Source organism: Bombus fervidus, chromosome 8 (assembly GCF_041682495.2).
Source record: "Bombus fervidus isolate BK054 chromosome 8, iyBomFerv1, whole genome shotgun sequence".
Classification (NCBI taxonomy): domain Eukaryota; kingdom Metazoa; phylum Arthropoda; class Insecta; order Hymenoptera; family Apidae; genus Bombus; species Bombus fervidus.
In genome coordinates this window covers 13,411,017-13,423,976 of record NC_091524.1, presented here as the reverse complement: position 1 = coordinate 13,423,976, position 12,960 = coordinate 13,411,017, and the positions used below count along the sequence as shown (strand labels likewise).

The 12,960-nt window shown below is 38.6% G+C and overlaps 1 protein-coding gene across 5 annotated transcripts in view; it reads left to right on the top strand.

Moving 5' to 3' along the window:
• Mamo (zinc finger protein 628-like) overlaps nt 1-12,960 on the top strand; it is a 103,250-nt gene that overhangs the window by 25,494 nt on the left and 64,796 nt on the right. For 3 of the 5 annotated variants that reach the window (XM_072008197.1, XM_072008200.2, XM_072008201.1), the window contains exon 2: nt 10,496-11,504. In XM_072008197.1, the coding sequence (XP_071864298.1) occupies nt 10,521-11,504 (984 nt within the window). In that variant the 5' untranslated portion in view covers nt 10,496-10,520. Of the gene's footprint in view, nt 1-7,607; nt 11,505-12,960 lie in introns of those variants that run through there. The other 2 variants (XM_072008199.1, XM_072008198.1) reach the window with 2 other exon arrangements.

The window sequence follows — 12,960 nt, the reverse complement described above, 5'->3', positions numbered from 1 at the left end:
TACTTTGATTAATTATGTTCGTTTGTTTATTAACATAGGAGACATCGACTATATTACGATTAAATATTCAACGAGTAAAGGTGAAATTCTTATTTGCGAAATAAAAAATCCTCAAACTGCGTACTACAATAAAATATGTGCTTACTGGAATCTTAAGGAACTCGTAAAAAAGTTTAGACCTCCTTAAACTCTTGTACTTTCTTTTTATAGCAATCTAAAAGTTATACTTTTCTCTTAGCTGTTCACTTTTGTAACCCATTGTTACACTTTCCAATTTTATACTTCAACACCTTTCACTTCATTTCATTTCACTTTGCAATTTAGTAAATCTACGAAATTACTAGCATGAAATACATATTTTACATCGAATCGACGAATCGATGAATCTTTTGTTTTGGTTTCACGACTCGTGGAATTTTAATTATTTCCATGTAAACATCGGTGATAATTACATTTAATTAATTCCTTTTCGAAGCAATAACGTTCACCTAATGACGTCAAAGTAAAAGAAGCGAAAAATATGCAATTGGAACAGATCTGTCATAACGTTATAGAATAAAAACAGAATAATGTACAAATGATGTAATTGTCATAAATGATTCGTAAGTAGTCTCTTATCTTCCATTATACGTTATAAAGTGCTATATTGTTACGTTAGTACTTAAATATTGCACGGTATTTTTTATTATTTGCTCATAACTATCGGTGCAATTAGAATTATTAATAAAACTTTGAATCGTCATTTACATGTTTTATCTCGAAAGTATAATGGAATTAATCTTTGAAAATTTGCCGCGGCCGTTAATTTTCAAAGAGCGGCATTGCGTGTTATTATTTTTAAATTAATTATTGACAAGTAAATTGAAAATCTACTGTACTTTACGATTCCTCTATTATTGACTAACGTGGACGTTTCATTGTCGAGCGATCGTCTAATTAATTTAAGTAGAATATGTTTAACTTTGCTAAATTTACGTAGGACATTGAATATTAGAGATACTTCGATTATCCAAATAATCCGATCATGGATTATCCAACGACAATTATGACAAATTTATCCCTTAATTATCAATTATCTAAATGTGTAAACCAAAGTTCCAACTTATCGTAGATTAAACAATAGAAAACAAACAAATGCATAATATACAATTAATGAAACAATTCTAATTAACTAATTAGACGAAGTACCTATTTTTACGTCTACACATCACCTATTTATTTTTGTTAAAAACGAATTATCATATTTAAATTCGTAACCAGACTAGAATATGAAGTTGCAAGACAACAAGTTACTGCACACATACGTTTGGTTAGAAATTAGCATACAATAGACGCAAACAATAGTCTCAAACACGCAATTAGCGCTAAAAGTAATCTCACTACGTATTGTGGCTTATTAATATTGCGAATAATTGACTGCTCGAATACTTTGATAATCTTCACGAGGTACATGCTTCCACTAAACATCCAGCAACTTTCATTACCCATTTTCAGATCGGCTTTAAATTTTATCAATATATATAAATATAGTTGAGCTTCGTTACGATGCTAATGAGATTTCAAGATATTTTGTACGATATGTACGTAACAATATTCTAGGACTGTTCGAATACTCTCGTGAGCCACTGAAACGTTACGCGTCTTAACTCGAATTTACACTGTATCACTTTGGAGGAGAACGGCGAACGAACGCTGCTTTCATTCTTGTTTCATTCGTATCGTAAACGAGATGTCGCAGGAAGCGGTGTCGATTGTGCGACGCTCGGGACGAGAATATCCTGCGCATCTTTTTACCAAATTACCGAATTTGCGCTGTTTCACTTTGGAGGAGCACGGCGGATGAATGCTACTTTTCGTTCTTCGTACGCGGATAAATCAAAGACGAAAGCAGCATCCACCGTGCTTCAGCAAAGTGAAACAATGCAAATTCGGCTTTAGTAGAAAGATACGCAGGATATCTGGTCCCAAGCATCGCACAATCGACACCGCTTACCGGGATAAGCCGCGAATGGTTAAATTCCTCCGCGAACTTTGCGAATAGCCCAATACACGTACGAAGCTTGCGTGAAATTTGCTAAAGCCGAACGATCATAAACCGGCAGAGGGATTAGGGTACCCGCGGCGAGGCGAGGCGCCATCGAGCGCAGCTGACGAGCCGATCGCGTGGCCGGTCTCGCGAAAATTCTCTCTTCCTCGCGCGCGCGCGCGCGCTTCGTGAAAGCCGATTCGCGAGCAGGAAGAGCGGCTCGTAGCCGTTTATCGTGCGCGCATAATCTAATTGCGTAGCTAGCCGGCGAACTGTTTAACATTAAACCGATTGCACGGTTTAGTCACAGTCTCGGCGTCGGGACACGCGTGCGTGCGCGCCGTTCTAAACGGATTGACCCAAAGAAAACCTCTGAAATGACATAAATAACGGAGACATGCACACGGTGTCGGCTTATGTAACGCGATGTACGTAGAAAAGCCGCGGGAAAAATCCGACGAAGAAACGCCTTTGATCGAAACCACCGCAGCCACTGGTCGTTCTCCAGGAAAATGAAATTCCGCCTCACGCTAATGAGAATTATTGGCCATGCTTTCGAAAATTTCCTTGTCTTCTCTTGAATCGCTCGTCGTCTTTCGTTCGCGAAATTCGACCACTTCCAAGTAAAACCGGTTATATACTCGTGCACGATCGAGTTAATCGATATTATTAGCGGAATTTTGCAAATTAGCGATACCAATAGATTTGACGTTTTTCTCGTTTTCTTCTTGCGAACGAAACGCTTCTCGAAAATCAAAACGTGGGATAAATTGTCGATGAATGTTGCACGCTTTTCGAGTATTATATTCTTCGGCGAAGAGAAGGTCTTGTTAAAAAAATGACTCTCTCGTTTCTTTTTCAATCGATACGTCGCACGTTGAACTATAAGCGATATTTGTCGCAAACGGTTATAGGTTGGCAAAAGTACGTAATAATAATTCTTTACGCATTTGGTCGAAACAAACGTGTAAACTGACAGATAGTATAAACGTAAAAAGTGTGGAGAAATGTGTGCCTTTTTTTTTTTTTTTTAATAAGACTCGTAAGAGTTGTACGTTAGAAAGTGCAAAGGGAAGATTGCGAAGTAGAGCGAGGGGCGTGAAGCAAAGGTCAGCTAGAAGCATCGTAGCACGCTTAATTTGCGAGAAACCTGGAAGTTCCTGATATTCTTCTCCTGATTAAAGGCTACAGCTTTTTATACATCTAGCTTACACCTCGGCTCGCGTGTCTTTGTTTCGTTGCAGGTGTCTTTTGAGCAAATTTGTGGAAAATGAAGTTTACGTTGCTGAGTATGTTGCTGATGCAGTAATTTAGGATGTGTTGATGAAAATGAGAAGGAGAAGACGAGGGACGAAGAAATACATGGGAACGTACAAATTGATAGAAACTGCAACATCAAAAATGAATTAAGAATTTAAGAAATAAAAAAAATTGAAACCTGTGTACGAACAATGTCAAGGACATTAAAATATACCAAGTAGAGTTCATGTTTCGCGAAGCATTAATTTTTGCAAAAAATATACGCCGATATTAAATGGTTTTACAACCGTGTTCTTTGGTAGCTCCTTGCTGCGAAGACAGCGCAACATGGTGATGATATGGTTGCCATCGACAGGGTGCTGTGTTTCTATAAAATCACCAATTCTGACAACACACGGTTAAATAATTTCTATCTAATTTTTACGAAGTAAAATAGATTTTGGCGATGTTTGTTGAATTAAAGCCAAGTAAATTTGTCCATAAAAATATTCTAATGTTCAGAATGTTCATCTAACGTGCATGACAGCGTCTCAGCAGATGTTCCATGCGTCTTAAAAATTGGAGTAAATTTAGTTAAATAACAATCTGTTCTCGAATTTATCGCACTAACTATAGAATACTCGTAATAGATCTAACGTTACGTTATGTAAAAAATATTATGAATGTAAAATTCTATGAAAAAAAATGCAACGAAGTGAAGCACTGTACTATTTTTAAAGCGTATTATACATCGTATCACAGTATCGTGCAATTTTCATTTTAAAGTATAGAAAAATTCAATACGCGCGGAAAATTATGTTCGTTAAGAAGAGTTATTTTTTTTTTTTTGATCGTACCTACATAATAAGTCGTACAAAATGCTATCGTTAGAAACTTTGTAATCGCATATTTAATTCCTCGCTAAAGTTAGCGAAGAAACATAAATTATAGCGTTCTTGACATTCGTGTAGTCATATAAGTTTAGTCTAAACACTATTCGCATACACACCGAACGTTGTATAAGTATAAATATTACGGAGCTTAGGGATCGTTACGAACCAGTCGTAATTTAGAGTTTGCAAGTTCTTATAAATGCTTGCGATTGCTTCAACCATTATTAAGTATGTTTAGCAGAGGTAGCTTCTCATAACAAACTTTACGAACGTGTAAATACATACGCGATATTCCTATACGTCCAGAGTTCAGGTTATTAAATGAAAAACCGAATTAGTAATAATAGTTAATAAAGTTTGATTCGTTATTCTTTGTAACGTTTGACCGCAGGATATTCGGTCATGGATCGTATTAATTAAATTCGTAATTTCGAAAAAGCGCTTAATTATTAAAAAAATCCAAGAGCAACGTGGTAAACAGGCAATCGGTAACTTTCGATTAAAAGCTAATAATTTTAACATTTAGTTTCAAATTTAAAGACACGCGGGCGTTTACATTTTGCCAAAATATCTTCATTACCAAGTATTACTTTCAGCCATCGGAAACTTGCTAATTGCCACTAAATTACATAAAACTCGCCCTAAATTTATCGTATTCATCATAATTAATTTCGAACAACATATTACGAAACTAGGGGAGCAAAAATAATTAACCAACCACCGCTATCCACTCTGTCCCTAAACGGAATTCGAAAACGCTCTTTCCCACAACTTCGATTTATCATCAACCCCAAAATTCGAACTATAAATTTAATCAAGTAATAGCAATTAATTTTTTATAATTACCCAACCTTCTGGCAAAAGACAATTTATTATCCACCAATAAAAGATAACTTTTTTTTACTTGAATATAGCAACGTCGAACATATATACAGACACACACACACACACACATATATGCGTTACTTTAAAAAGAATCCTAAGACGAGAAGTAAAAAGGTTTGTACCGTACCGATGATTTTACATTTACCAATTTTTATATTTTTAATCGTAGTTCGAATGGACTACGATTTGTTATCTCGTACTAATTAGACATTGTAACGATCTCGTCCCTTCTCTTGAATTCGATTATCGAGCTTGCTTTAAAATCGATAAATATCTCAATACTTATGAGTCTATGGGCATTAATTAAATTACATTAATTAAACGTAAATAAAGTTAAAACAGGTACATATCAAACTATGTAAAGACCGTCTATTTTTTATTAAAAACAAACTGCCTCAAAAAGATTTACTCGACAGTACGTTATTAATGATTCAGCTTAACGTTTCACTGTTTACGATGTCGCTGACACAAGCTGGAGCATCTCGATGAAATAATCACACGGTATTCAACGATGACGTTGTTGCTGTGCATTCATCGTAACTTTGAAGGTTTCCGGTGGTAGCGAATGTTATAGTCTGAAAATGATCAATGTAATTACAACATGTTGCTATATTTAGATAGGCGATAACCATGATAGACGTAGTACGCTTGATACCTGGACGATGGCAGATATAGAGTCGCAAAAGCCGATGTTTAACTTTAATGAAATCATTTTTCTTGCTCGTACACCCCTTAAGTATCAGTCGATGCCGGTGCTCAAATTAGCGGCGTCATCGTTTCTTTTCTCCTTCCATGGCACTCAACACGCGTGTATAGTAAGCATTCCTGGCGGATTTCACGCGGGTAAAGTTTGCGAAGTAGCCGCCGGGCAAATTTAGCCGCAAGCTCTAATTAAAACGCGCCGAAGTTTCCGGAGCACGCGAAGAATATTCAACGCGGTTTTTCACGCGGCTCATGGACGAACGCATAGCCAGCGAGTTTGCAAATGTTGTTGAAGCGCGTGAAATCTGTTCCCTGTTAAACATTTTAGATTTTATTTACAATCTTATTAGAAATTATTCACGTACCTATAGTTTCTCGTTGAAGCATTCCAACACTTTTCCATATTTTTTACGCGATATACGAAACATTTTGAAATTTTACCAGCACCGTAACGAGACCCGATTCTCGCGATCGTGTCGAGACAGTTTGAAACAAGTCTAGAAATATGTGTGTATAGTTATTGCAAAGATCGCAAAGATTTACGTGGGAAGAAATGGAAGTTCATGGAAATTGTGAACAGATGTCGAGTAGCTTGCTGCGAAATATAAAAAAATATGATTTGTTTTCAACGTTTTTTCCAATCGATGTATTCCATCATCGAATTCTATGTTTTAATATCATAAGTATGAAAGCTTATTTCAGGAATTCGCTTCATATTTCTTTCGTCGCTATTTCTTGGAATTTCGTTGAATTTAGAAAAATTGAAATATCAGGTACTCGATCCTCTCTCGTTAATTTCCCAACTTTCTTACTTGGATACGTCGCTATTGCTCAATCTCTGAAAGAGAACAACCGATTAACTTCCATAAGCTTATTTATAAATCAGAGCAGTCGTTATAAATCTGGCAGTAAATGGAAAAAAAAGTACACGTCACGTTTCTCTCGTCGACTTTAAAATTTACGAAGGCGATCAATACGGTCTTCTGCTCGACCCACTTGATCTTTAATCGATTAATCATGCGCTAAGATTTCGCTGCAGCGAACCAAGTTCAGATAAACGAAATTCTGTTGCGATTCCAAAATCACAGCGATGGCGAACGTCTTGCCGCTGTTTTCCATAATCTAGCGATACAAGGCAGCTTGGTAAATCGGTTTAATTAAAAGTCTCATTACCCAAATAACAAGGCTGTTGTCGAGTAACGCGCAAGCGTTAGGCATTTCTCGGCGTATTATTCGAACGTCGAACGACCGGTAATCCCACGGTAATTTTGTCACGCGTTAAAATATTATTTTCTTTTTTTTTTTTTTTTCTTTTGTTATTACGATACACCGTTCCGTGTATTATCACGTAGAGGTTGTGCCGCGTTATCGGAGGTTCCAGAGGAATCACGCGAGCATCGTTCGGTGCTAGCACACGCCATCGCGCGCGCATATCCATCCGCCGATATATCACGCGAACACGCGCGTCCACGCGGGCTTCGTGGCGCGGATAATTACATACGTGTAAGTGCACGTGGCTGTGACACGTGCGTGTACCGTGTTCACGCGTTCTAAGTCTCGTTCAGATTAGTTATGTTGCCTAAATTCAAGGTAGACCTAAAATAATTTCACCGACAGATGTACGTATCGTTTGATTTTGAAATCTTTCCAGTTTATCTCGTTAAACGAAGAAGACGCGTTATCTTGTCAGTCAGATTTCCAATCTCTCGGACATAATTCTAATTTTCTTATCTATATCTCTCTTATTTTCTGTAGAAAATAAATTGTATCATATTTGTATTTGGAAGAATGAAAATTTACTCTCGGTTAATTGATTACAGAAATTGATGGTAAACGATAATCTGACGAACACACGGGTTATCCGAATAGTTAAAGAAATTTCAACACGTATCTCGAGTCCGTTTAAACTTAAATAGATCATATAATCAGAATTTGCCGATTCTCCCGACTATGTAACTGTAATTTTTCATCGTTATAGTACAAGTTCACGTTCCGATAGGCGGATTCGATTAACACGAGCTACGTTGATCGTTCCGACGAATGGAATATCACAGTAAATAACAGATTCACGTTGGTAAAGCGATTTCATATCATCTAAATACAAATAACGCGTACGATGGCTCGCCAAAGTATTTGAACATATTATACGTGTTATAGGTAACGTTTTGACATTTCATTTGCACTGTAACAAAACTGAATTATCACGATCGTATAGATGAAGTTTGAAAGAAATCTGAAAATCGCAAAAGTATATTTGAACAGTGAACTATCCATTATATAAATAATTCTCCATATTCACCGGGGTCACCTTTGACAGTCATTCATTCGCGAGTTTCTTTTAAATTTCACCAGATGTTTCGTGCAGCACGGATAATGTATTCCATAAAATAAAAGATTTTACATTTCATAAGTGTTATAAAAAGTTTCTACAAGTGTCTGAATGCTTTCATGAATCATACATATACTCATACATATGCATACGCGTATAACTTAACGAACTCAACGAAACTTTGGACATGCCAGCGAATAAATAGCAAACTGACTGCCTCGTGATCGTCCAAGAAATAACGAAAGATAAGAGCGCGCGGTATTGTCAGCCGATATCGGTCGTGCATCTTTCGCGGATGCATGTTCCGTGGCCAGAATTAAACGATGACCGCGCGTAGTTAAGAAACGCGCGCCGCGTTCGAATAAATCCCGCGACGCCTCTCCAACCAACGAACGAACGACTGCGCGTACTTCGCGCTTCCGCGGACGCTGATTTATGCCGCAGGAAATTGCGATAGCGACGGTGCCGCGACTACACGCGCTTTTCCACCATGCGGACAGGGAATTCCAATTTAGACGTCCACGGTACTTTTTCGCGAGGAAATCGTGATTTACCGGTGGAGGAACGATCGGCCGTGTTGCGTAACGGTGTCTGACCGTTTTGGCACGATCACAGGTGTTTTATCAGCGACTATGCGAATGGCTAATGAACGTTAGGATCGCTTTGAAGTTCGGCAATTGGCAATAAAATTTACATTTTTCACGCAGATCCTCTGTGTTTCCACGGACGAAGAAGATGAATATATTGGATATCGCGAGGGTCATTGGTGACCGATAGTTGGTTTGCTAATGGCGCTATATTGGCTATCGATGACTGACGATGTAAGAATTTAGTCGATACGTTGACTTCAATTTTAAACCTATTTGTGACTCGAGTTAATTTTTTTTCACTGAAGAAACGGTCGTAATATACGTTTAATATTGTACAGCGGTAGACGAAACAACGCTCGTAACGGAGAAAGTATACAACGATATCGTTAATTCTTTTAAATTGTACGATGCCCACATACGGAATAAACGATTGTCATCGATGCGATAGAAGAAATATTTTGACACACAAGTTGCTTTTTGAGAAATGTTTTGCATCTATCGTTTTTCATCTTTTTGTTTACGAAGCCAGAAGTCGAAGCTCGGATATTACTTCGTAGCTGCGAAATCGCGCATCTGCTCTCTGCCCTCCATAATAACATCGTGTCGTAAACACGCGGTATACACATCGGCAATCAGTGGATGGAATTTTAGGTTAGCTTGGCAGGTGGGTGTACGAGGAGGAGCGTTGGACGAGTCGTAGGAAGGGGTAAAACAGCAACTGTCACTTGCGTTCGAGTATTTCTTATAAAGGAACAAACACGTTCAACATTCAGATTTCTCAAATAGAAATTTTCTAACGTTTTTTTTTTTTTTTTTTAGAACGGTTCGTAAGGATTTTTCACGCAACGTTTTCATAGTTTGCAAGCACGTTTGCGCCGTAATGCGTAGTTTGTATAATGAGTTTGGAACAAAATCGTTTTTGTAGCTCACCAAGAGATTGGTGCCTCGAGAAGGCTGTTTTATGGTCGACCATCGCGCGAAACTCACCAATGCTCGAGCTTGGTTTTCACAAGCACGAGCCTTAACGTATCAACTTCTTTGCGTTCCTGGTACGAAACTTGCAAAGTACTGTTTGCATCTTCGTTAAACGATATACAAGGTGTTCTAATTTAACGTTTATTTTGAACTATTTTAATCAATCAAGTATCAAAAAGTAGTTGACTATGCGAAGCCTAGAAACTGACTCTACGTGATTGCGTCAAATTATTGATACTATTCAACTTATCCAAAGTTTGGTATCGTTGAATCGTAGGTGACTGGCAATCATTCGGGTTTATTTAATCGAACGTAGAATATATACGAAATAAAACAGCTTCAACTTAAATCACCTGACTCAAACAATTGCATTCGCATTCGTAACTCAGAAGTATCAATATTGAATTTAACGCGATAATACTAGGCAAAAACAGAACACGTGGATGTTGATCGACTAACTAATTAACCCGAACTGTACAATTTATCCCAAGCTTCGCCGATCGTCCAGCTCCCTTTCCTTTTAACCGAACGATCGAAACCTCTCTCTGATGAACACGCAGTTCCCAATGCGAATGAAAACACACGGGTTTCGCGCGAGCAACTAACCCCGGAAACTTCAACAACGAAGCAGTGAACAGCGCGGCCGACAATGAGCACGCGAGCGACGCGTAAAACGAGGGAAAGAAAAAAAAAAATATGAAAGAAACACGCATAAAAAATACGAAAAGAGAGAAAGAGTAGAAACGAGGGATGAAAAAGAACAGGAAAATAAGAAAGAGAGAAAGAAACGTTCAAGATGAACGCGACAAGAGCCGAAGAGTTAACGCACGGACCGGTACAAATGTTTCTTCTGCAGCAGGGTTGCGGGGTGCAGTTCAGACATGGGAAGTGAGCATTACTGCCTGAGGTGGAACAATCATCAGAGCAACTTGCTGGGTGTGTTCAGTCAACTGCTGGAGTCGGAGTCGCTGGTGGACGTGACACTGGCGTGCACGGAGGGACCTTCGATACGTGCCCACAAGGTAGTCCTCTCCGCGTGCTCCAGCTATTTCCAGGCCCTATTCCTCGACCACCCGAACCGCCACCCCATAGTCATCCTAAAGGACGTACGTTTCGCCGAGCTACGTACCCTCGTCGACTTCATGTACAAGGGCGAAGTAAACGTCGAGTACTGCCAGCTATCGGCCCTCCTAAAGACAGCGGAGAGCCTTAAGGTGAAGGGTCTAGCGGATATGACGAACATCAACGCGGCGGTAGCGTCGAGGGACGAGCAACAACAGCAGCAGCAGCAGCAGCAGCAACAACAACAGCAACAACAGCAGCAGCAACCGCAGCAACAACAGCAGCAACAACAACAACACACGAGCACATCCGAGGGTATACAACGCGAGACATCGCGAGAACATCACCGTGAACGTGAAAGTATAAAGGAAGCGAGCAACAAGGAGAGAGACAGGGAAGGAAATACATCCGGTGGCACGGGTTTACCATCGGCAGGAGTGAAAGAATGCGAGCAACCCCAACAAAACGTAGCCCAACCACCCACCAGCGAGTCGACCGAGGTGGTAGACATGACGGATTGTCCGGCATCGCCCACCGGACCCGGTAGCCCTTGTCCAGGACCTTTGGCCCTTGATCGACCTAGGAGGGATTCCGAAGATGCCGCAAGTTTAGAAGAAACGAGGGGTTCCCTTAGTCCGATCTCGGTGCACAGTGGACCGTCGGATATGAGTCTAAGTAACAATACAGGAAGCACGCCTGGCGTGCTACCGTTGAACTTACCACAGAGCCGGCTTCCGTCCCCGCACAGTACAGAGCCTCTCGCGGGTCCGTCGGGGTTACCCCCGGTCCAACAAGTTCCACTTGTGAGTACAATTTTTATTCTCTTTATATCTGTATAGTATATTTATGGATCGAAAGATTCGAGCAGAACGTTTAACATATTTGCCGCGAAAGAGACCAACCGATGGAATATTTACGTTACTATGCACGACTAATTATGATCGAGACGCAGCGAATGTGTTAAAAAGAGGGGTGTAAAGCGTTAATGGTTTATAGAATATATCAAGACCACAGAGATGTTTAATTCGTGTAGGTTCTGAAAGTAGTAGATTGCGGAGGAATATTTAATAGTTTATTAAACAACGAGTTATTATATCCTTGTTACTTGCAAATCATTCTTCGTTTAAAATGGAAAATTTTGTGGATAGATTTGAAATTATGAAGTAATAGCAGAAGCTTTTTTTTTTGACGGTAATACTTGTAATTTTGTATGTCCGATACATTTTTGTATTTTATCGTTGTACGTGTATTTTATTCCATCACTGAAAATCCGTATCATTGCACAAGAAACAATGCGTGCGAAGTTTTATTTCAAAATGTTCGTTAGCAACAAATTTTATAAATAAACGAGATCGGAGCAACCAATTTTGTTAACAAATTTTTAACACGGAAGCTGCATAACGCTAGGTAGAAGCATTAGATATTTAATTTCCAGACATTTTATAACGCGTGTAGTAGAACCTTCGGTTCCTGAATAAAACATGGTCGGTCAGATAAGAGAATTTTTATATAACGAGATATTTATCTTTCCTTATAGAGATTATTCTATACATCGAAAGAAATAATACAGGTTTCGCTAGAATGTATAATAAAATCTGTTAATTATTTATGTTTTATTAATTACTTATAGGACTTTTGTTCTCTCTGTTGCCGAATCGTGGTAACCTTTTGACGCGTTAAATTGTATCTCAAACTGTGTAAAACTTCTTTTTCTAGTATCATATACCTTATATAGTATATATAAGTGCTACGGAATGAGAATGCTTTCAACGTAATACATTTTTGCGACTTTTGCGTCACTGTGACCATTTCCCACCTTTTGAAGTATCTTCCGTTTCGTTTTAAAAGTTAGTATCATACGTTGCCTCTTTGATGCTATTACACACTGTGTATTAACACGTCCACTGTCTACATCACGCACATTTACGATATGTATATGATACAGACTTGAACGCTGGATCCAAATTAAAAATCATCAAATTTAGAAATGCAATTTAGAATTAAAAATTCGACGTTATTTCATATGACAGACATTCGTGAAATTTTAAACCATAAATTTCGTATGAATCGATTAGTATGCGGAGCAATAAGCAATGAAAAACCAGTAAATAGCGTACCTGTTGATACGTATAAAACATTCTGAAGTCAAACAAATTAACTTCTCTTTTCGTAAATTTCGCAATTTTCAATTACCTCCAAGATGCTTAGTATCCAGTATCTCTAGAATCAATGATTTACCACCTTGAAATTATTTCTCAT